This window comes from Opisthocomus hoazin, chromosome 4, assembly GCF_030867145.1.
Source record: "Opisthocomus hoazin isolate bOpiHoa1 chromosome 4, bOpiHoa1.hap1, whole genome shotgun sequence".
Lineage (NCBI taxonomy): Eukaryota > Metazoa > Chordata > Aves > Opisthocomiformes > Opisthocomidae > Opisthocomus > Opisthocomus hoazin.
Window position 1 is genome coordinate 68221310 of NC_134417.1, and position 24760 is coordinate 68246069.

General features: G+C 42.0%; 2 protein-coding genes across 2 annotated transcripts; both read left to right on the forward strand.

The window, feature by feature from the left end:
• Positions 1-987: 987 nt before the first annotated feature.
• Positions 988-16006, forward strand: FAM133B (family with sequence similarity 133 member B). Its single transcript, XM_075419337.1, has 11 exons — positions 988-1123; positions 4699-4796; positions 5494-5572; positions 7816-7890; positions 8063-8095; positions 8513-8581; positions 9168-9263; positions 10495-10542; positions 12249-12344; positions 13132-13176; positions 13992-16006. Exons 1-11 carry the CDS (start codon positions 1100-1102, stop codon positions 14076-14078), a joined length of 750 nt encoding a protein of 249 aa, XP_075275452.1. The 5' UTR covers positions 988-1099; the 3' UTR covers positions 14079-16006.
• Positions 16007-16598: 592 nt separating this feature from the next.
• CLXN (calaxin) lies at positions 16599-24755 on the forward strand. Its single transcript, XM_075419343.1, has 6 exons — positions 16599-16705; positions 17006-17161; positions 18519-18623; positions 20142-20293; positions 22449-22553; positions 24552-24755. The coding sequence occupies exons 1-6, from the start codon at positions 16645-16647 to the stop codon at positions 24600-24602; spliced, it is 630 nt and encodes a 209-aa protein (XP_075275458.1). The 5' UTR covers positions 16599-16644; the 3' UTR covers positions 24603-24755.
• Positions 24756-24760: the final 5 nt, after the last annotated feature.

Genomic DNA, 24760 nt, shown 5'->3' on the forward strand with positions numbered 1-24760 from the left:
TCTTCTGGTTCCTCACAGCCCGCTCGTGGCTTTCCCGGGTAATTTGGTATCACAAATCCCCGTGGGCTCACCAATTTTTCCAGCCATTCCCAAGTACGATGCACCCAGCAGCGCCATTTCAGAAACAAAACTCCATTGCGCTTTGTATGATTAGTCTCTTAACATGTGATTACTGTTCTTCGTTTTTACAAGGCTGTAACTAACGTGGTAACTTTTAATGGTAACACTTTCAGAAAAGGGTATTTGTAATTCCACATTAGTAGATCCTGGTAACTCCCAGGCTTCTCTTCGCATTTCCATTAACCTCACGCAGTATTAACCTTGTCAGTATTACAAGGTTCTTTATTTTGCAGCGCAGACAGCTAACAAGTGTTGAATATGCACTTTTTTTCTTCAAATAGAGACCCATTTCACTGCATTCTATGCCAGGACAGGCTGCTATTTCATTATACCTATGCATCTGCTGAGGAAAAAACCCCACGGCAGCTCCACCTGTAACTGACTACTAGAGAGATCAGGAGAAAAACCCCCTCAGAATGCAACTCCATCCTCTCCCTCTCCTCTGGGACGTTTATTCCCGACGGGCTCTCCGGGCCCAGCACCCCCGGGCACAACCGCCCCTTCACGTTTTATTTCTCCCCTCAGAGCCGCCCTCCGCTGCTCCAGCTGCCCCCCGCCAAGGCCGGCCCAGCGGCATCTCCCCGACAGCCCCTCGGCCTCCACCGCCGGCCCGCCGCCGCCCGCTTCCCTCAACCCTTCCCGCTCTTCCTCTTCCGCCCGCCGCCTACCCCTCACGCCTCCGCCACGGGGCCGCCCGGCCGGACCGGCGCGGGGCGGGGCGGAGGCCGCGAGCTGACAGCCGCCACCCGCCGACGGCGAGGGGCCGCTCCGGCCCTGGTGGCGCGGCGGGTCCGGCAGGGGGCGCTGCGCGGCCGCCGCCATCGCCTCTGGGCGCAGCTCGGCGGGTGCTCGGGCCGAGCGGGGCCTGGGGGGCCGAGCGGGGCCGGGGCGCCCGCGGCGCAGCTTCCCGGGCACGGGCAAAGGGCCCCGGGCCGGGCCGGGGTGACGGCGAGCGGCGGCGCGGGGTCTCGGCGGCGCCATGGGGAAGCGGGACAACCGGGTGGTGAGTAACGCGGGACAGCGAGGCGGCGGCGGAGGGGCCAGGCCGGCGCGGCGGCCGCCGCTGGGATCCGCCACAAGCCGCGGCGGCGGAAGCTCCGGGCGGGCCCCGGCGGGGAGGCTACGGGGAGCTGGGCGCTGCCTCAGCTCGGGCGGCCGCGCCGATGCGGCGGCCTAGGCGGGCCTGGCCGAGCCGCCCCGGGGCTCCGGCCGCCCCTCAGCGGGGGCGAAGCGGGGCCCCTGCCGCCGGGCCCGCGGCACTGAGGGCGGGCCCAGAGGCCGGCCGGCCTGGGGACCCCGCGCCGCCAGACAAAGGCGGGCCGTGCCCTGGGGACCCGCCCGGCCGGGGTGGGCGCCCGGGGGAGCGGGGCCTGGGCTGCCCCGGGGCCGGCAGAAGCCCCGGTAGCCGTGCTGGGGCCGGCAGCGGTCGCGGCTGGCGGCCGCTTCGTGGGCTGCCGAGCGAGGGCGGGGGAGATGGCGGCCCGGTCCTTGCGAAAACGGACCGTTCCCAGCGGGGGCTGCAGCATCGCTGAAGCAGCGCTGCTCGCCTCTGAGCCGTGTTTCCCCAAACCTGGCGCTGAGCTGTGCTGGGCGGTTTGAAATGGGAATTCTGGGAGCCAGCGGTCGGAGGGCCCAAAATGCGCTGCTGCGCACCTGATGGCAGAGCCTGGTTTCGTACCCTTACCACGCTCAGCCTTGCCCAGAATTTATCTTGAAACTTTTTCATGGTGGTTAGCCATTCACCTGACGCGCATGTTTCATTTAGGCATTGTAAATTTACAATTAATGAGTTTCATGATTATAAACAAGTCATTAGACTTTTATTCCCCCCCCCCCCCCCCCCCGTCTTTGTCCCTTTCTAGTGTCTGAGTTTGTACTCGGATCCATTCAGGGAAATGTCTTTGCTCACCTTGGTGGTGTAATGTGTAACAGACACGATGGCCATGTACCTTATACAGACGGATAGCTGAGTGCCTTTCATTACTTTATTGAGGCATCAAAATAATGGAGTCTGCTGAGAAAGAGTTGACAGCGTTAGACTGCAAGACCCGGCCTACGCTTGAAATGTATTGCCCTCTTGTAATGTTTTTGGGTGTACTTGGGTGTCTATTTGTTTATTCTTAATTTTCTCTTAAAGTTGGGATGCACCTACTGATGCCAGCAAATATTTGTGTTCCTGTACAAGGTACTTTATGCCATGATGGCTGCTAGTAAAGACAAGTTATAATACAGCACCCTTTGCTTCACTTCTATGATCGTAGAGCTTTCCATCTGTTACTGCTTTCCCATGTCCCTTCGTAAATACACCATCATTTTGACCATTTGGAGGTGGAAAATGAATTTTTTTCACACCTGCAGGATACTTGCAAGGCAGTGACAGTTGGTATTGCTTGCCCAGAAAACCCTAGCTGGCTGGAGGTGCCTTCCGCTTTTCGTGAGCGTGAAAGCTATACAACAAATATCTTTTAATAATTGCATGAGCAAACTGCTCAAAGAAGAAAGCAAATGTGCAGACAAGCACTTCCTTTACTGAGAGTGCATTTCTGTGCCCTCTCTGGCTAGCGACATGCAGTTTGGCAAAGTAGGGTAAATACTTCTAAGAAATGTTTATTGGCAAAGTAATTCTTCATAAATAAACCTGTTTGAAATTATAAGAACATGTTTTAAGACATAGATTTCCTAATCATGGAATATAGAGCAGTGTTCAGGCATTGTACTTGCTGGCAGAAAGTTAAAGAAAGCCACCGAACAGAGGAACTTTCCTAGCTGGGTGTCTGGGGGCTGTTTGAGGAAGTAGGAAACCAACATTTGACAGTTGTAGCCTCTTCTGCAGGTAGAGACTTCTTTTGGGGGGTGGGGTGGTGTTCGTTTTGGGTTAGCACAGGTAAGAAAGGAGCTATTTTTTTATTTAAAAGCAGCAAGAAGCTGTGTTTTTAGGAATAATAATTATGTAAGAAGCTAGAGCTTTCAGGTATACATTCTTGAATGGTAACCAAAATGAGTAAGCCAAGTCATGAATTACATTTCTGTTGTCTTCTCTTGTGGTTCTAGTACGTTGAAATTACCTTTGTTTAATGAAAACAGTGTGTGAATGCTGCTTTCCTGCATTGCTAAAGAAACTTCTTTTCCATTCAAAGCTGAATTAAAATGTGAAGTTTCTGCTCATTTATAGATTTGTAATACAATCAAATGCCAGAGTTAATAATGTGAGTGTGTAGCTTTAAGTGCTGTAACTACTTGAGCTTATGCATCCATGTGGCTACAAAAGGTGCCAAGCTGAGATAAAACTAGTTTAAGCTGGGATATCTCAGCATTTACTTGCCCATATTAGTTAACCTTTTTGTGTGAATTAAGCAACAAAACCAAGCCCCAAGAAATGGCAGCAGATGTTACCTTTAGAGTTGCAAAGTCAACTTGAGTCCAAAAATGGTCCTCTTGAAAGAGTCCTCCGATTGCTTCAGTGTGGTCCAGCTGATGGACCATGAGCCAAATTAAGTGTGGGGAGTGCCTCCCTCCGACCCACTGCCCCTTCCCAGGCAGAGCCTGGAGTCCCCCTTCCAGGACTGAAAGTAGCCCCAAGAGCTGAAGGCCACCAGCCTGCTCACAGTCCAATTGCTGTGGACACTGCTTCTGCGGCGGGGGGAACAGGAGGGGAGGCAGCAGCTGCTGCTGCTTTTGACAGCGTTCACAAATGCTCGCTTGCTGTGTGTGGTGGGTTCTGAATGCTTACTTTGTGGCCTGAGAACAAACAGTGTTGGACATGTAAGAGCTACACATATGGTCAAATCCTTACTTTGAATCTACAAAATATTCTAGTAAGGAAAAAATTCTCAGATTGGGTAACCAAAGCTAGTAACTGTTTTGGCTATTTAATTTTATTTTGCATCTTCAAACTACAGACAGTAAGAACAGTGTGTGTTATGTTTTGCAAAAGTAAATTGTGAAGTGTTGGGGTGATGTAGTGAGAAAATGCCATGAGCTACAGGGGTACATGTACCTCCCTTTCACATGAGCAAAATAGTATTGGCATAACATTGGGGGTTTGTGGGTTTTTTCCTCTGTAAAATAGCCATAAGTCACAGAATTTTCGTAAATGCATAATGGTAGCAGAGCACCACCACATGCTGTTTTGCTGTTACAGCAAGAAACTTTATGCAGAATTTGTTGAATCTGCTATCATCAATTATTGAGCGGAACTTTAAAGGCATAAGATCCGTTGTCCCAGAGAAGAAGAGCTGAATTTTAATTACATTTTCCATATCCCAAGGAAGAATATTTCAGCAATCGTGATACTGTACTCAGTTTGCAAAATCATTGCTCAGGGAAGGGATTTATTGTAAAAAACATGCTCTCTTTGTGTATGAGTTCTTTCTGCCACAGTATAACTCAAATTGAAAGCACTTACCTGAGTTTTTCTGCCAGACTGAATCAGCTTGGTCTAGCTAAATATTTTAGATTTTTAGAAAGAAGTCAGAATTATTTTTCAGTGAGTGAGAAAAAGTTTCTGTGAAGATCAAGAACAGATTTGTTAGCGCAGCTGATGAATTTTATATTTCTTTCTGTTGTTTCATATTCAAGGCTTATATGAATCCCATAGCTATGGCCAGAGCACGAGGTCCTGCCCAAAATTCAGGACCAACAATACAAGACTACTTGAACAGGCCAAGACCAACATGGTAAGTGGCAATACTTGCCTGCCCTTCTGACTCTTCCAGTAAAAGATTTGTCACCTCTTACTGAGATGATACTGTTACCTACCTCCTCCCCAGAATACCCAGTAATACCTTTTGAGAGATTCCTTGTCTCTGGCCAAGATGTTCTTTTCTGAATATATATTCAATCTCCTCTTTTCAAAACAATAGTATTTAATTTTGAAGTGCGTATTTTTCATTTGTCTTTAAATATTTTGGCAGTAGTTTCTCAGAAGAGGAAAATGTTTGCCATTTTACTTCTTCCACAAATCCTGATACCGAAAGCTTGCAGATGTATGTAATTTTTAAACAAAGTAATCTCTAGAAAAACATTTTGCTGGTATATTCTTAGAACACAGTTTACCCTACCCAACAAAAGCATCACTTTGAGATATTATCAACGACTTACTTTATGTTCAGTCCATTTTTCCTCCTCTCATAAGACACTGGAGAACAATTTACCTAATTGCAAAGTTAGCTTTAGATCTTTCAGAGGGATTTAGCTACCGTACTTAAGTTATTAGGGTTAGGTTACTGTATGCATAACATCTAAGATGCTTTCATTCTTCTTTCTGTTGGAAGTTCAGCCAAAGCTAAACTTCAAAAAACCCCACCAAAAGTTAGACACTGAAGAAGTTATTTTTAATTGTGAAAACCGTGATCTGTCATCTTTTTTATGTAGGGAAGAAGTGAAAGAGCAACTAGAAAAGAAAAAGAAAGGATCCAGGGCTTTGGCTGAGTTTGAAGAAAAGATGAACGAGGTTGGTAATATTATTAGTATGTTAATATTTGATTCTTCTGATCTTACATGCTACTTTTCTTCCATTATCATTAACACCACCAAGTACCCATAATATTTCCTTTCACTCAAGCTTTTAATGAGTGAGTTTTGCTTCGTTTGTACCAGGTGTTAAGGTTACCCTTTAACCACTGAAAAGCTACTCTCAATTCAGAGAAACATTGTATAAAAAGTTTTGATAATTGCTGCTGGATAAAACTTGAACTTGTCATAAATGAAATATAGTTATACGAATGTGTATGTTACCATTGTTGAAACTCATGCATTTTGTAGTGTGATAAACTGAAGTCTGTTGTGCTAATCTTCAGTTGTTTAAGGTCACACAATCCAAATGTATTGGAAAGAGGTGTATTACTGGAAACAGATGTCTTTGGCAAGGAGTGTACGTTTAATACTGGTATGGGAGAAGGCACAAAGAATGGCCTTCAATATACGGATAGGACTATAAAGCACTTCTTCCTCTCACGTCTGAAGCTGATTACATTCCATTCTGGTTGCCTGCTATAAATGCAGCTGTTCTGATGCTTGTGTTCAGTAGCTACTGGAGATCAGCACGGTATAAGAAAGTTTCACATATAACTCCTGTTGTATACATAGGAAGAAATTAGTATGCAATGAATTTAACTGTTTCTTCCTGGGTTCTGGTATCTTGGGATAAGCTTCAAGCAGTGGTCTTCATCATTGTGTGCGAGTTTCTGGTTGGAGTAGCTTATGCTCTCGTTACTAGAAGGGCATAGTACCTCTCCTCTTGGTGTATCTTTTTGCCTAAGAAGTTATACCGGTGTTTGGAGGGTCATGGCATGCTGTTCTGAGAGGATCAGTTGTTCTGCTCTCTGTGAGCTTTAGCTTGGTTAATTTGGTTTAGTATTTTATCATATTCCTTTCCTGCTTTTATCTTTGCTTTGTTGTGAAATAATTGAAACTGGTGTATGGTAGAAGGGTAGGAAGGGATGCAAGGAGTCGTGAAATAATCATGAGTTCTTCCTAAAGCTCCTGAGAACAAATCTCTGAAAGTTGAAAAGACTGCAAGTCTCTGAATGAGGTGCTATCTCTCCTATTTTACTGACAGATGTTGTGCTTTTTTGTTTAAGACATAACACTAGCAGTGTCTTAAAATAACTTAAAGAGAACGCCTGCCTAAGAAGGCACAGGCTGTTGTTAGGGACCCCTCAGGTAGCTCTGCGTAGCTGGTATATTGAAGTGCACAACCTGCTGCAATACTGTGTAGATGCTACCTTGGACCATGGAAACACGTTATGCACAGCACTGTATCCTGGCTAATCGGCCATGGCTCTCGGCACCACTGCTCAGCTAATTCACAATACGCTGACTTGGAGGTCTGTGTATCGTACTGCATTGCACAGGTATAATCTTACTTAATTCCTGATATTTCTGTCCCTTCAGCACAATATGTGGATTATCATTGCTTTGCGAGTGCACTACCAGTACAACTTCAATATGAGGAAAGGGAGAATAACAATAATAAAGAAAGGAGCAGATGATGTGTCTGACACAGGAAGCAGGAACAGTGCAGATTGAAGCTAGCAGCCTTTCAGTCTGATGGGAGCAGGCTGGATGTTTTGGAGCTCTTGAAGGGGGATTTTAGGTAGACCTAGAGAGCTTGTGAGGGAGTGAAAAGGAGGAACGAGAGGAGACTTTATCCATGCAGTGTGCTTGGCCTAACGAAAATAAGAGCGTTTCTACAAAGATGTGTATAACAATTTAATACTCTAATCATTGTTGACATCAACGAGGCCCGGAACAGGCACTAAAGACACCCATACATTCAAGAAGGGCCAGGAGAATTTGTCTTGAAATTTTGCTTCAGGTGGTTTCAAAACTAAGACGAAATAGCAGTTTTTCTCGTAGAGTGGCCTGGCTTTCTAAAGTGCTCTAACAAGAGCACTGTGATACAAAATTAGAAATGCCGTAGTTGATGACCTTCAAGATAGAAGACAGTCTCTTAAATCCAAACAACTTGGGCATTAAGGTGTGGACTAACATGTCGTTTCTATTAATATTAATCTTCTGTGAAATCAAATGCATTATAGCCTTGGTTAACATTATATGTTGTTTATTTTCTGTGGATTTTGTGAAAACTATATAATATCAAGTAGAGGGCAAGATTTCAGAAAAGGTCTCTTACAAAAAAGCTGTTTGGAAATGATGTTCATGTCACTGATTTTTGTTTGGTTTTGGTTTTAGAATTGGAAGAAGGAACTGGAAAAACACAGGGAAAAATTACTGGGTGGAAATGAGAGTTCCTCCAAAAAGAAAGAGGTAAGTTATTTTCAGTTTCATACAGTCTGTGTTTGGAACTGGATTTATCATCAATGCTGCCAATACAGAATGTCATAAATACATTTTAAAAGCCAGCATCAAAGTACATATACCTAAATGCATGACAAAAGAACATGTTGCCAAAGTAACATTTGTTTTATTCTATTTTAAGAAAAAGAAAAAGGAAAAGAAGAAATCTAATAGGGTGAGCAAAATTTTTGGTTTTCTGAGTTTTTTTGCTTTGAAGTTGTTCCTAGTTGTCATTGAAGTTCTCTTGGAAAGAGAAAGGATAGCTGTAATTTTGAGTTTAGCTGTTAAATTGACTGATTTTTATTTGAGAGAGGTGGTTAACATTCTACATACAGAGAATTTTAGTTCGGCTTAAAGGGAGGAAAAGAGCCTTAAATGTATATTACTGAATGAAAAAAAATGTTAGAAGTCACTTTTTTTAGAGTTTTATTTAAGAAAATCTATGTAAGACCAGCTTCTTGGAAGTAAAATTTCATTGATAATACTTAGCAAATGAAGAGATTTTAAAGGAAGTGTTTGGATGGACTTGTGACTGTCTGCCAGACAAAATGCTGCATCTCACAAGCTTCACTTTTTGTTGTGTTTGGTCAAGTTGTCTTCATCTTCCTCTTCTTCATCAAGCTCTGATTCTTCCAGCAGTTCATCTGATTCAGAAGAGGAGGTAAGAACTAACTTACTAGAATCTAACATGTTTTGTTCACGAGGCTTATTTAACGCAGATTTTGGTAATATATTTTAGAATATTGTTTGAGGGCTTGGTTTGCATAGAACTGTTTAAATGTTATGCATTTGAACATATAATACGGTTGTGAATTTTAGATATATATCTGTTCAAGAATTTCTTCATGAACACTAAATTTTGAGTGGCTGGCTTGTGAACTCGATCCATTTTTGGTTTAACATTGAATTGTATGCTTTTTCAATAGAATCTCCCATCTAATCATAAAAATGCAAACATACCATTTTTACTTTGTAGCAAAAATCTTTGTTACAGATAATCAGATTCTACAGCACACATCTAAATAATAAACCGAATCTAGAGAGGGAACTTGGATTTTTCACTAGTTTATGTTTTTTCAATCCAGAAGAGTTATGAAGGTCCTCCACTAAAACAGTCAATTGTAGTACACTTCATTCCTTGAGAGAACACAATAACATGTAAGAATTTGGTGTTCTCTGTTTTTTAATTGTAGTGAGAATAAATTCAGGGTTGCGTTTTTCTTTTTTCCTACAATATTTGTGGATAGGATAAAAAGCAAGGGAAGAAAAGAAGGAAGAAGAAGTATCGCTCCTCACGGAAGTCTTCAACAAGCTCAACTTCTGAATCCGAGTCAGAGAGCAAGGTAAATATGCGTATGTATTACATATGACAAGTTTTGTTGATCTGTGTTATAAAAACATAAACATTTCTGACTTTTGCTTATCAATATTTTGTTTTCCAAATTCAAAGCCATGCATTCTTACTGTAGCTGAGGTGCACTTGTGTCTTCCAAATACAGTCAGGAATCTACCTCCATGGGCCGCAGTTGCTGGCAGAAATCTTTTGAACTTTAGAAAATAAGCATGCTTTACTGCAGCAATTTTTAGCTGTTGTTCTGAATTCAGACATAGGCAGCTTTTGTGCTGCTCAAATGTTTAGTTTTAATTCTACATTAACACTTCAAAAAATAAAATGTTCTGTGAAGTTCTTGTGAATATGTTATTTAATTGAATACCATCTGTGGAAAATATAGATGTCACAGGGTATCAGTGGCCAGATTTCTAAATGTCTGCAGACTGAGTAGTTCCCTGTTGGAGAGCTGAGCCATTCCTAAATGTGTATTAAACTGAGGCTGCCTTTTGCCTTTTCTGAAAGTAAAGCAATGTACGTACACAGGCTTATTGAATGAACAAAAAAGGTGGAGAAGATACATGAGGCAATTTGTTCTGTTATGTTACTATTTTTCTGTGTTACAGTGGATAGTAACTGTACTTCTTCCTAAATATTAACAATACAGCGAGCTGTTAAGATTCTGTGTGTGGACTTTGTCACAGGCTTTCACTGGAATACCTAATTCAGTGCGGTATAAACTGCGATGAATCACTGTTTGCATGCACCTATGAATTTGTGCTAATGGGAATTTGAAAACTTCCTGCTACATAAAGGGACACACAGATATCCTTACTGCTGAAACTGGAAAGCAGAAAATTCCGTGGAAATACCTGCTTAACCCCTGCCTGATCTGTGAAGATGGGCATGGATAAAGACTCCAGACTGTTATACGTTAGACATACGTTATGTGTGGTTACGGTCGTGATAGCTGGTGTCCTTCCCAGAGGCTCTCTACGTGTGCTGCAAGGATCCTGTTACCTGATTCCATACAGATGTTTTCACACTGCTGGTTCAAGAAATTAGCAGCTGCATCAAAATTATGGCTTTTTCATACTTCTCCTGTTAGCTGCAAGGTAGAAAGAACAGCTTTGAAGAACGACCTTCAATAGACAGAAGACAACAATAGGTCAGGCTGCTTTGGGGATTTCTACCTTTTTCCCTGAAATAATTTTGTCATGGTTTATGTTTTTCTTTCTTTTTAGGACAGCATAAAAAAGAAAAGGTCAAAGGAAGATTATGAAAAAGAGAAGGTATTTTTACTCTTGAAATACTTACATCACAACTGCATTTTACTTATATAATGGCGCTCTCTTTCTTGGTTTTTTTTTGTTTTGTTTTGTTTTGTTTGTTTGTTTGTTTTTTTATATTTGGAAATTTTCTGTCCAAAACTACGCAGTCAGAAGGTATTCGGTGCCCCCAGTTTGAGGTAGACTTCCAGTTGGGTTCAGCTCCTGTTTTAGTAATTGCTGTTAGTGGGAACTGCTGGAACTGTTCTTGTTATGAAGGTAAATGAAAAAAGTGTCTCATCTGCTGCAGTATATCAGCTGCATTCTCGGATTTTGTGTTTTATCTTGAGCAGTCACATGGAGCTCAAAATATGTGCGATGATACTTTAGTGGCATGTCTGGTAGGATACTGGCTTGTTGCTGTAAATTAAGGAACATCAAGGAGAGGATATGTTTATCTAAATGTAGTCATAATTACAGATATTTTATTTATGATGGCTTTGAAAAATTCCAGAGAAAAATGTATTAGCTTAAGAAAAATATTCTGTCTTTTCTGTGAGCATGAAAACCCTCTCTCCTTCCCACCACCTCACCATTTTGTTTCGAGAGTCCAGCCTAGTCTTTTTCTCCAGTTATCTTTCTTATCGCATCAGCCTCTACTACTCCAGTCAGTCAGCAGTATTGACTTTGATGTACAAATTCTCCATTGCATAAGGTGAATGTGTTGATTTTTTAATTTTTCCTTGCTCCTGCTTCTGTGTCTTAGAGTTTCCATTTCTCACCAACTCCTTTAATTTTGAGTAGCTTCTCTTCAAAGTCCGAGCATCTGCCATAGCCCCTTATTCTTGTGCTACTTTGACACATCTTCTGAAAGCAAAGGGCATTTGGGGACTAGAGGTCTTCCCCTATCTGAAGACGCCCTGTTCCTCAAATGGGCTGCATCATGCGTACTTTTCAGGAGTACGTTTGGGAAAGGGTTGAGGTTATCTATAATAGACTAAATAGCACAGTTGAGGTGTGTCATCCCACCTTGCAAAAAGATGATTAGCAAGAATTTTCTCAGTTTCTGGCCTTAGAAACTGAATAGAAGAAAGCAGCTTCAGTCTTGGAAACACCTTGCCTGGTCCAGAGTAAAGGAGAGGAGGGGGAGGAACACAGCTCATCAGAGCAATCTCATGCAGCATCAGAATTTTAAAAATAAAATTCAAAAAAGAGACTGTCCTTTAAATATACTGAGATTATATATGAAGTGTTGAAGTGCACCTGGCAAGGACAGCTTGTTCTGGTTGGACACAAATGTAGAGGGAGTTTTTTATTTTTAATTTCATCAGCAAAGTAAGAGTCTGAAGCTGCAGTGTTTGTATGCGCATATTGAGACATCTTCATTTACTCAGTAGTATGTAAAAGTGGTGAAACATTTTATTTTCAAATGCTTACTCCTTCACGTCTTATTATTTAAAATAAGAGACTATATTGTAGTAGTCGTCCGCTCACTTATAGAAGGCTGCTGTATCTTGGTAATGAGAGAAAGGAATGTACAGAAAAAGATGATTTCTCCTAAAAGCATTTTAATAGTTGGTAATTTGTTGATGATGAGTGATCAGTTTAATGTCAACAATATTTAAAAATATTTCACAACTTCAAAGTAATATGTCAATCTAAGTTTTAAGCAGAAGTTTTATAAAATTTGAAAGGCCTTACTTAACTCACAAACCTATTACTTTGTGTAGGAAGGCAAAAATGCCCACAGGAAAAGGAAGAAAGCCAGTCGTGGTGATGGACCTTTATCATCAGAATCCGTATCAGAATCGGATCAGACAGAGGAGGTCAGTGTGCAATCTCAGTTTCAGATGTTACAATGCTTTTAGCTTCCTGATTTGCATTGGTGAATGAAGGAACTAGCTTAGATTTGATATGTAGTTGAAACTATTCTGGCTTGTACAATTGTATTTAAAGGGTGTAGCACATTCAAAGCAGTTTGTATTTTTCTCTGTAATAAGAACTTGTAGTAAGAATTGTTTAGTACAGCTTCTATCACCTACAAGTCATTTTGAATTTATTTTCTTGAAAATTTTCAACTTTTTATGGGTATTTCAGAGCTCAGTGAAATAAGGCTAAGTGACTGGGGCAATGTCCTTCACAAGATTTCTCTCTGATGTTTGTGAATAGATAGGAAGATTTCAAGGTGGCTAAAATTTTTTGGCCCCCTTTTCCAGTTAATTAAAAAAAAATTTGGACGTAATAATCTTACTCTCACCCTTATATATATCTACTTTGAAGATTTGTGTCCTTGTAGGATTACAAAATTTGTGAGGGATCCAATGTGTTGTGGGGTTTTTTATTAAGAATTTTTACCACGTTGTTAGCTTAGTAATTTTACCTTTGTATCTCTGCTGTTTCTTGTTCTGCTGTGTATTAAAAGCAGAGTGTGTTCCCAAATCGGGTGTTTATAGGATAATGCGTATTCTGGAATACAACACAGATAACCAGTGGTTCTTCATGGGTCATTGTGCAGTATGTTCTACTGCTGTTGTGCCATGATTCATTTATATGCAACAAAAGCTCAAACTTTTATGCTGCTCTCCCACTACGTTTGATTTTTTTTTTTTTTAGGTGCAAGCGAAAAAGAAGAAAAACAATGAGGAGAAAGAGAAAACAGCAAGTATCCCTCTTACTCATACTGTAATTATAGGATATAAATACTCTATAGTTGGTTAATTTCCAATTTCACGTTTTTCAGTAATACAAATGTTTGATACCAAAAGTCTACTGTCACATGAATCTACATTAACAGTTTCTCTATTTACCTGCTGAAGTCACTTTGTCAGTTGTTGAATTAAAGGAAGAATTTGTCACTATAGGTATTTGTTGATTTGATTTGAGATTTATATAAGTTCAACACTTACTGTAGCATATATTTTACTCTGTACCAACCTACTATAACTACCAGTATCTGCGTAGTATCGGGTAGGGTAGCAGTGTGCCACACAGACATCAGTGCTGTTCCTTGGTCAGCCCCCTCCACCAGACCGTGGTGCAAGTGCTGGAGATTCTAGCCAAGAGCTGTTTAGTTTTGCACAGTAAATATAAGCACCTACTTTAAATTATGCGAACATCCTAGTTATTCCGACATACGTCGCTGCTTGTCAAAGCACTTCCTTATTACTTTCTCAGAAATCTATAAAGCACTGAAAATCATATAAAAGATTAGGAAATGTAATAGTGACAGTGATGAGAAGTATGAAATAGCCAGACCACGATGGAGATAAATTGAAGAGTGCTCATAATAGTGCAAATTACTGGGTAAAATGTGAATTTTCTTTTTGTGACTTCTCAGTAGGCTTTTATAGCAGTCTCTTTTGAAATGTCTTTCTAAAGATATCCTTTCCATGCTCTCATTTTGCATTAGCAGAATTTAATAGATGGCAGTTTTATTATACAGTAACTTCCATTTAGTTTAATTATTTTTTTAGGATAAAACAAAAAAGAAGAAGAAGCACAAGAAACATGGTAAGAAGAAGAAAAAGAAGATTGCTAGTTCAAATTCGGATTCGGAGTAATATTTAAAAAGAAAACAAGACTATCAACAGAAGTGCAATGACTAAAGGAAACTTAAACTGTGAAATGACAGCAAACTTTACCAAACTGCATGAGTTTTCCTGTGTTTCAGAAATATTCCTAATCTTTCAGTAGCCAGCCAGTTGCAGCTGTGCTGGGAAACACCATTGTTATTGCCTGCTGCTTAATACATGAGGTACAACTTTTATAAAATTCCAGTAAGCAGTGTCAGATGTTTTGAAACAACAGGAGATAGTAGTCCAGCTGAGGTGTAAAATATTGGAAAAGAAGAGTTGAACTTTTTAGATAGTAAAAGTAGTCTTTTAAAGCATTAGTAATAGTCTTTATTTGTAAATCAGGAGAAACAAAATCCCAAGTTCATCCTGCAGGTTAATATTATACATAAACTATTACAAGCTGGTGTCTGCTAGTGGCATTTACAAAATGGGAAATTAATGATAACATTTAAAATGCTGCCTTTGTAGAAATGTTTATCATCTGCCCCATTATGGTATTCATGCTTATGAGAAAGGGAACGCTACCATTTTGGCTGACGAAATAGGGTGCCTTTGCCTTCGATTCTTGCAAATCTCTGCTATTTTTAATCCATGCAGCATCTCTGATCCTAGGGAAACAGAACTATTGTCAGCAGACGTCTTCTGAATAAGCAGTTCTGAGCTTCTAAGCATGTGCTTCTGCATTAAGCAAGAGCAATGACATTTTGCAGTAAAACTGACATTCAAAACCTGAAGATTTTACCTCTGCTTCTTTGAAATAGCGATAGAACTTTGCTAGTAAATACGCGTATTTTGTTTATTGTAATTTTAGTTTAGTTGAACACTTCTTGCAAACACTGGTAGCTTTCTTTGCATTATCTTTAGAATTGTTTTGCATGATTTGTACCATTTTTAAATTAACAAAATGGAGGTAATCATTTGTTGTAACCAGTTCTATGAATTACGTTCCCCACACAGAGTTTCATGTATGTATTTAGTTATTCTTATAGTTAAGTTCATTGCTGTGTTTAAGTGCACACTTGCTGAAGATATTTAGCATGTAAAAAGCAGGGTTTTGATACCTTAACAGCTTCATATTGAAGCTGATTTTACTCTAAGCAAGTTCAGTGGCAGAGCTGTTGCGTGATGTGTCTTGTTAGATAAAAAAACTACTGCCAGAATCTCATTAAAGATACTGTTTAAACAGTTTGTATTTATATTTTTGTACTTGAGGGCTACGGAATGTTGACCTAAATCATAAAGCTGTTTTACTTTAAATTAGTTGCTTTAGAAATTGAAAACAAGCTTTTATAAATTAAATGTGCACACAAGAAAACACAAGCAACCACTCTATTTTAGTTTTTGCATGAAATTCTCATTATATCTGCCATTGAAGTACCCATTGCTGGGCCTCCTGTTAGCCATTAAAAACTGCCCGTCCGTCCCCAGTGGTCAGCTACAGATCGTGCTCTGGATCCACCCCTCTTTTCATTGCACAGGTGCTAACTTGGAACTTACCTCTGTTGCATGCAGGTGTTTCAAATATTGTACTGCCAAGAATTTCAAGACATTTAAGACTTTGATTACTAGTCTGCAAACCATAACTAAAAACTGGGATAGAAAGATGATTTCATATGGCCATTCTACAGAAAAAACTGGCTTTTCAAGCTAAGTTCTTGGGAAAATACAAGCACTGAGTTGCAGCAATGCCCCTCTAAACCAGAGTAAGAATATTTTGATCAAATATTTTATGCTGCTGGGCTTGATGTTACCGATTTTCTAGACACTTTTGTCAGTGAGGTTAAAATAAAGGCAAGATGCAGTCAACAGTTGGGGTTTGGTTTGGGGTTTGTGTTTGGTTTTGTTGGGGTTGTTTTCTTTGTAAGTTGTGGTTGCAGTTTTGGTAAATGAACTTGTAATGAACCATGGCATAAGTGCTGTGTCCTGTGTGATGCCTTGTTTTGACTTTTACCCAACCACCTGCAACAGAAGGAAATAAAAACCGAAACGAGAACCCCAAGCCTTCGCAGTCCAGAGGCCGGTATGTCACTGAACTGTTTGTTCTCGTCCCCCGTGTGCCTCAGGTGCTGCCGCCGTCCTTCGGAAGCGGGGTGGCCGCGCGGGGGGCTTCCCCACTCCGCACCAAAGCTGCGGTGATCGCGACATGGAGCGCTGTTTCCAGTGCGTTAACAGATGGGTCGCGGCGCCTGGTCGCACCCCGGCAGCGTGGGCCCAGGGCGTGCCGTGCGTGTCGGGGGTGGCAGGCACCCCGCGACGGAGCAGGAGATGAGCAACGCGGGAGCTAAAGTGTTTTCGTAGATACATAGATCATGGATTTCAAAGTGTTTTCATAGTGTTCTGCTGCTGTCTCTGAGGGCAGATGAACAAACAGCTTTGTTATGTTGTGGTTATTTTTTAGCTCTTCTTTCCAGAAGCATTTTTAGAAGCCGGACATTGAGTCGTTTTCTTTTCCACAACTGCTAGTTGTTAATGTGTGACAGACATTCCCTTTGTTGTGCCTCTGCCCGCCCGCGTTGCCGGGGCAGCGGCGGGGAGCGGCGCGGCCGCCGCCATGAGCAGGAGGAGGCGGCAGCAGCAGCTGCTGGAAGCGCTGGGCCGCTCCGCCAAGCACTGTGAGTCCCGGCCCTGCCCCGCACCGCACCGGCCGCCTCGGGGAGGGGGGGGCTGTGGGAGCCGCGTCTCTGCCCCCGCTGCCCCCGGGCTCCTTCCGTGGCCCTGCTCACCGCCCGCCACCGGGCGGAGGGGTGCGGGCAGCGGGGACAGCCGCTGCCAGCCGAGGGGCCCGGGCGGAGGGGAGCGGGGCAGCGGCTCCACCCGAGGGGCCCGGGCCCTGTGGCGGCCCTGTGCCCGCTGCGCGTGGTTTTACCGACTGGAGTGACAAGCTGTGTTCGCTGGTGTTTCCCCCCGGGCAGTTAACAGAGGCGAAGTGGAATGCCTGGTCAAGCTCTTCGAAGCGCTGGTGGCCGAGTCCAGCAGCCGCTTCGCTGCGGTGGGCTTTGACCGTAACATGTTCAGAGATGCCCTGCACCGCGCGTTTGGCATGACGGATGACGTGATCATGGACAGAGGTGAGACTGCTGGGTCGAAAAAAAGGTGTGCGAGTTTAGTTCTACAGTTGTGGCCCAATGATAGTGCTGTCTTATCCCAGCAAGGACACCAAAGGAAGAGTTACGCTCAGGAGCTGCTGAGTAAAAGATAACTTTATTTAATTTGTATGGAGTAGTTTTCCTGTAGTTGAGAACAGCTCGCGCTGCGGCAGGAGGGAGCCCAGCCGGAGGCAGCCGTGGTGCCGCAGCTCTCTGTCCCGCTCGTGACGGGAGGGCAGCATGGCGTCACTGCCCTCTTCTCTGGGGTTCTTCCGGGAGCTGCAGTCCCAGCTGCAGGTGGGCACCCCCGTCTCGGGCACGCAGGTCCCAGAAGGGCGTTATGACAGAGTGGAAGAGAGGAGCAGAGGTGCCATGAACAGCACTGAAGAGGCGAGGCAGGCCGTGCAGGGAGATGAGAGCCAGGAGCCAAATACATAACGCCTTGAAAACACAGCGACTTTGTGGATTCATAGCGTGAGGGCCACGTTTGCAGCTGCTGCAGAAGTGGCGTGGATGATCGCTGCTGTACAGGTGTCTGGAGGAGGATGTGGAGGAGGCATGGGTCTGCTGTTCCTTCATTCAGCAGCTGCCAGGAGTCACCCCTTTGTTCAACTTTCTCCTGTTGTCTATCAGGAGAGGTATTTAAATGCCATAAAATAAAAACTTGTTGCTGTTTTATGCAGCAAGTCAAGTGTGGCTTGGAAGATGCCTGACACGGACACATCCTTAAAAATTAATTTAATGCTTACATAGAAGGGGGCTGATTTCAGTTTGCAAAAGCAAACCTATTGTTTTCCAATTCCAAAATGCTTGCCTCTGCATGTAGAGGTGTTCCTGTAGCAAACTTACTAATTAATGTGTTAAAATATGTATTATTATAGATGTTAGTTGATGCTTTGAATTATATCTTGAAGTACTGTATTACAGGCTGTAGGAATAGTGAAGCTGCAAGATTTAAAGTTTCCTACTTCAGGAAAGGGAGAAGAAAAAAAAGAATTTTGGTACATGAAAGACAGGAGACGGATATTTTTCTTTGTGTGTGTTGTTTCTAGGATTACTTTCTGCAAGATTTTCTGAGACAACCTAATAATTAAAATCCTCTTCTGCATGCAAATGTGCCTTAGTGTAAGAGATACTGGTTTATTTGGTTTACATCTGCATGGAAGCGTACTTTCTGTAGTTTATAAAGATTCAAGAAGGGTAGTCATACCTTGATGAAAGCAGAGAAATATCTTTAGAAAAAAATATGGGTTTATATTTTCATTGAATTTAAGAAAATATTCTTTTGTTTGTGTTTCCCTAGTATATAAATTTTAAATGTATCTGATACACTTCCCAGTGTTCCGTACTTTTGATAGAGACAACGATAGCTGCATCAGTGTGGTGGAATGGGTGGAAGGCTTATCAATATTTCTTCGGGGGACGCTGGAAGAAAGGATTAAATGTAAGGCTTATCTGTATGGTATTATTTAGTAGTAATAATTGAATTCATGACTATTACATTACACATGGCTTTTGTTACAATGTAGTAGTTACTCTTACGAAGCGGTAATTGAGGAGTTTTCTTCTGAATAGTGCAGTCAAACTGAGTTCTGAAATGGCTTCTCTGAGACAGCTTTTTCTGTGTAAACTGCCATTATCTGGGCTGCCACCTTTGTTGCTGACAAACACTAGCATTTGAACTGAAGCTTGTTCTACAGTATGCAGTTTTGACAGAATATATGTTTTTGTATTGACACACAAAATTAGAAAGAAGCAGATGTAGCTGAAGGGTGATTTTGGCTAAATAATACACCCTCAAGCCAACCAAGACCTGTGCCAGCATTCATTTACTGGCAGAATGGGGGCACAGCAGCAGTAGCGTTAATTCTAGCAGTTCTTCAGCTTGAAAGCATAGATGGAAAAACTGAGTCTGTTTGTAAGATGGTCGCGATAACCTCCATGGTAATGATGGAGAAGGACGGGAGAAAAAATAGCAAGAACTTTTGATTAAGAAGCAGATAAAAAAATAGGGGATGTAGGGAAAAGTGTAATAGAAAAAGGAGAATGAGAGCATGTTGTTTCCGTAGTTCCCAGGCTGCAGCATCAGCCATCCCTAATGCACTACATAAATTGATCTGGAAGGTAGCCTGGGATGTCACCGCGCTAGGTTGTGTGCCCTGGATGTAATCCAGTATGTCAGTACAGCTACAAGCAGTAAAATGATGCAGCCCTGCTGTAAGCACTGTGGAGTATACTGAGGCATAGTGATGTACAGTGTTGTCTAAGCGTATGCCAGTACAGTTTTTCACTGTAAGCTGTCTCTGTCAAGGAAAAAAAGGCTCTTGTGTTCCAAAAGTGAAGAGTTTTGTTTGTTTGTTTAAGTAAGTTTCGTGAAGGACAGTGACATTTATTATGATGGTAGATTTCTGATTCGAGGGAGGTAGAAACAATTAGAAGATAAATTAGGCAGATACTCAAAATGCTCTGTTACAGATGTTTCCTCTTTGCATTAAGGAAAACTTCAGTTCTCCATGCTAGTACAGCTTATTCTTCTTTTTCCTTTACTTTTCTAACCCAGCTTCTGAAACAACTAGGATGTGTTCTGTAGGTGCAAAGCTCTTCTGAAACAGACAGCTGGTCCCCGCTGTGGGAAACTGGGATTCTAAACCAGAACCTCGTTTATATTCTAAATTGACACGTTTAGAGAAGTTAAGATCTGTGTTGCTATGGTTTCTGTGAACTGGAGATAATTTATTTGAGCAGAAATAGATTTTAACTATGAAGGGTAAATAGCCAATAACTGACTTTTATATATATCAAAATGTGACACATATTTCTTATACAAATATTATATATGGTAAATGTGGCTCAATGGTTATGGTGTACAACATGAAATTCACATTTTCTGTCTGTAGGTGACAGCTTTAGTGGTGCGTGATATAGTTTGTATGAACTTTACTTTGATTTATCTTTCAAAAAGACTGTTTTGAGGTTTACGACCTGAATGGTGATGGATACATTTCAAGAGAGGAAATGTTTCAAATGCTGAAAAACAGCCTTCTCAAACAACCATCAGAAGAAGATCCTGATGAGGGAATTAAGGACTTGGTAGACATAGTACTGAAGAAAATGGCAAGTACTTTACTCATTGTGATACGTGAGTGTCTTTCAAATATTCATTAACTAAACCTCAGAACGTTCCTGTGAGGCAGCTAAATACTGTGACTGCTTTACAGTGGGGTTCTGAGCCACGTAGTTAGTTACATACCTGAGAAAAACAAGTCTCCTAAGGAAAGCCAGAAATATAATCCAGACCTAATGAGTCCTAGTCCAGTATCCTCACATGAAACTGTTAATTTGTTATATGAATGCATTGTAGACTTTATGTGTAAACTAACACGTGTATGTGTGCATACATGCATGTGCACACCCAGTCAAAACAAAAGTCCAGTCAGAAGCGGAAAATTCAAAAGCGTAATCTGAATTCATTTCAGTGTTAGGCATCTGCACTAGCTTTATTATTAAGTACATTTGTGTTTTACAATTGATCATTAAATGTCTTTATCCAGTTTATATATTCTATTATATTAGAATAGTAACCTCAAGGTTATTAATGTAAAACTTGCCTTACCACAGTTAATCTAGGATGTCCGGATCAGCCAGGGACTGTATTTCGACATTTTCATCGAATCAAGAATGAACACACACATGCACACATGTGCACACACCCTTCTATGGTGGTGTTCAAAAATCTTACTTAAAACCAGGTCTTGAATCCCAACTCCTTTTATTTAACCCTGTGTTTTCTGTTTCTCAAATGCACCCCTTTTGCACACCCTCAGCTGAAAGGTCCATTTTACCCTTAGTTCTTCACAGTGCCGAGTCCAGTTTCACACAGAAAGCAAGCTGTGACTCAGCACTTTGTTATCTTTGGAGCACCTACGTGCTCAGCTTTCCTGCAGGTTGCATCCAGAATGAATACCCTCATGTCTGGGCAGCTGGTAAGTGGACTGTGCATGTCCAAGCACAAGCAGTATCCTCTAGACTTAACGAAATCTTCATATATGTAAGATACATAGACTGATAAATAATCATGTACATAAAATCCTGTTACATAAGAATTTGAGAAAGCTCTGGTACTTGTTTGAAGAATGTCCAGACCTGATCTGGCTCCTGGGCAGTTGCCTGAGCAGGTTATTGCTGATTGCTGCCCATGTCAAATAACAACTAATTATTAGATATCCAGAAATGCATTTGTGGAGTCCATCACTCAAAGCAGAAAAAACTGCTCTTTGAGCCTGTAAGTACAGCTGCACTGTGACCAAGCATACGTCTAGTCCCGTGATAACCGTTTTCGTACTTAAAAGCATTTGTAATGAACATGCTCATGCCCTGCCCTCCGCTGTGCTGAGGAGTGTAAAAGGTCGAGCGTAGCCGGCCGCTTCTGTTTCTCTTAAGCATCCAGCAGCAGGCGTTCCTGATCAGGAACCTTTGCCTGCATAACTCCTTGCCCCTGCTTTTCTGACCATTAGAACCTGTGCTCCTTGCATGTTCACCAGCTTGATCTTCAAAAGTTTTGATTTGGCCCTGTGCCTTGAACACTAGTTGTATCCATCCATATACCTGGGTGCCGTGATTTTATGTGGTTTAAAGAAGTACTTATGCTCACCGTAGTGTTTGTTGGTGTTTTAAGCTGCCATGACAGTAGAAACAGGAGGTGTTCAAATTGCAGAAATACTAAAAACACAAGGATGCTTTTTCCACCCCAGAGGAATCCTCTGCTGAGATTCTGCAGTACGAAAGCAGTGGGCTGGCATCACCCTACTCCACCGTATCCTTCTGGGTGCTGCCCGTGACAAAGACAGGGCAGAAGTATGCCAACTGTAGAAACCACTAGGGTAAAGTATTTCCAGTCTCAGGAATAGTGTGTAGGTACACTCATGATGTAAATACATCTGCTGAGTGTATCCTAATGTTCTCGCTTACGTTTATCTTGGTGCAGCTGTGCTGGAGATTTGTCCATGCAATTCTCATCTCAGCCTCTTCCCATGTTAAAGTTTTCCCTTCTCTGGAATTCTTTTAGCAAAGCCATATGAGATAGTTGAGCTTTATGCCTTAGGTAGAGGCAAATGATAAAGATCTTATCTGAGCAGAGACCGATGGCCCAAAGAAAATTATTTTTGTATACACTCAAACTAAAAATAGAATCCGCGTGAATGTCTGTTAAACAAAAAGACAGTTGCTACAAGTGATCCTCCTCTGCTGAAGAGTTCCCTTCCTTTTGTAGGACTATGATCATGACGGCAAGATTTCCTTTACGGACTTTGAAAAAGCAGTCAGAGATGAAAATCTTCTCTTAGAAGCCTTTGGACAGTGTTTGCCAGACATAAAGGTACATCAACCTTGAGTTTAAAAAAAATGTGCAAATACTTTCTGGACTATTGGTAAGGAGATGTATGTATTATGGCATTAGCTGTCATTGCATGGGGCCTGCTGAAGCCAACTGAGAAGTGCTTCAGCTGTGAGATAGCATGTGCTGAGTCCATACCTACCTTTCATGGCACCAGTGTTTCCTTGCAGTCAAACACTGGTGCCAGAGAGCGTACGAACACAGCGTTACTCAGTGTTTGTCTGTCCGGGGCAGCAATATAATGAATGATCCTCAGTGAGCACCCTCTCAGACTAAGAAAATGAGACTGTTCCCTTGAATTGTTTATCCAAAAGCTTTCCAGAAACCCAGCTTCTGTTTTTCTTTCTTCAGTGCCACTGTAGATGGCAACGCTGCCATCACCTCACTTACAGCCTCTTCTGGGAAAGGCTAGTAACTTTCTGAAAAAAAATACCTTCAGAGTGTTCATCTCAGAGTGTGGCGCTGCTGTTTTTTAATTAGATCTAACTGGGCTTTATTTGTTAGCAATCCATCTAATTCAGTTCAGATTTTTTTTTTAGCAGATGGTCATTTACAACATGCTCATTTCCTCAGTGTTAAGTTCAACTGCGTAGAGCATTTCTGCTCTGTAACAATTTTTTTCCTAATCCAGTAATCATTATTCTGTTTGAACTGCATGCCATTTTTAAATGCTGAAAGCTGTGCCTTCATAAAGATAAGAAGAACAGAATTCTGGAATACACGCACTGATTCCTAGACTGCTGGAAACATGGCAAGTTTTCAGTTTCTAGAAACCTGTACTTCCTGCTAGCTCACCTACCTGGTAGGCTGGGGGACGGGCAGAAAGCATCGTGTAGCCACTACTGCAGGCATTTCCATTTCCAAAACACCAGACTTCTCCTGGCAGGCTGTCAAAAGACTTTCAAGGGTTTGGGAAAACCCAGTAAGTACTCTATTTTTTACACCAGTGAAAAGCTTTTTTAAAATTTCTGAACAAAATCTACATTCACTTATCAGCATAGACTTGTTTTCTGTCAGTGTTGGTGATAAAGCAGGTACACAATTCAGGCTAATCATGGCAAGAAATGGAAAACTCTGCCTGTTTCTTGCTTCCACTATGTGTCCCCTCTGGTCTGTACCCTGCCCATCTTTTGCCTTTTTACTAGGTCTCTAGTTTCACTGTTGAAAGAAAACTATTTACATGTCCTTTCAAGCCCGAAAAGCAACAAATAGATGTTGGCTATCAGCTTTACATGTAGAAAACCCATAGTTTAGTAGCTGGCGTTATGTTGGGGAATTTTAATTGTACCCCTTCACATAAATTAACACTCATTTGTACTTAAATATATTTTAAAAAATGTAACAAACAACGTATTGGACAGACTCCTACCACCATAAGTGGTTCTACAAGGCGTCTGCAAAGATGCGCCACGAACCGATCCCTTGTACGCGCTTGTCCAGCACCAACCCCGTGAGCGTCAGCACGGGGCACCTCAGCCAAGCGTTGGGTCCATCCTCCAGCGCCCATTCTGCTGCCGAAGGCGGCCCCCGAGCGCTCGCTCCCGCTCCAGGACTGTTACAGTGCAGTGCTGCGGGGGATTTGTTACCTCGTCACCAAGGGAAGCTTCGCTCCTTTACGTGAAGTCATCCCCGTCTCTGGCATTCCTGCTTCCACCCAGTTCAGCGTGGTCTGCAGAGGGACCGCTTTGCCCTCCATGCCAGACTGCTCCTCGGTCACGCGTTACCACTGCTGAGCAGTTACAAATTGAATTTCCCCTTCAGTTATAACTTCAAATGCTCTGGTCTCTCGGTGATGACGCCATTAGGGCTATGCAATTACCTCTTCTAAGCTAAAAACCGAGGTATCCTAAGCGTAAGGACTGTCACTGCTTATGCGTTTCAGTTGAGCATCTTTTCTGATTAAATTTAAATCCTTTAGTTAACTGAAAATGAACTTCTTTGGTTTTGTTTTTTCTTTCTTTTTTTTTTTTTTTTTAACAGAGCAGTATGGCATTTGAACAGAAAACTTTCCGGGAAACTCGTAAACTGTAACTCCAGCTCCAAGTGGACTGCTGTTGTACGAGGTTTCATCTTCACCATTCTTCATGGTAGAGTAAAAATAGGAGCAACTTGAAACTGTTACAAAGTTTAGTATTCCTTTACTGTAAAAGCTACTGAATAAATAGAATTTACCTATATTACTCCAGCTA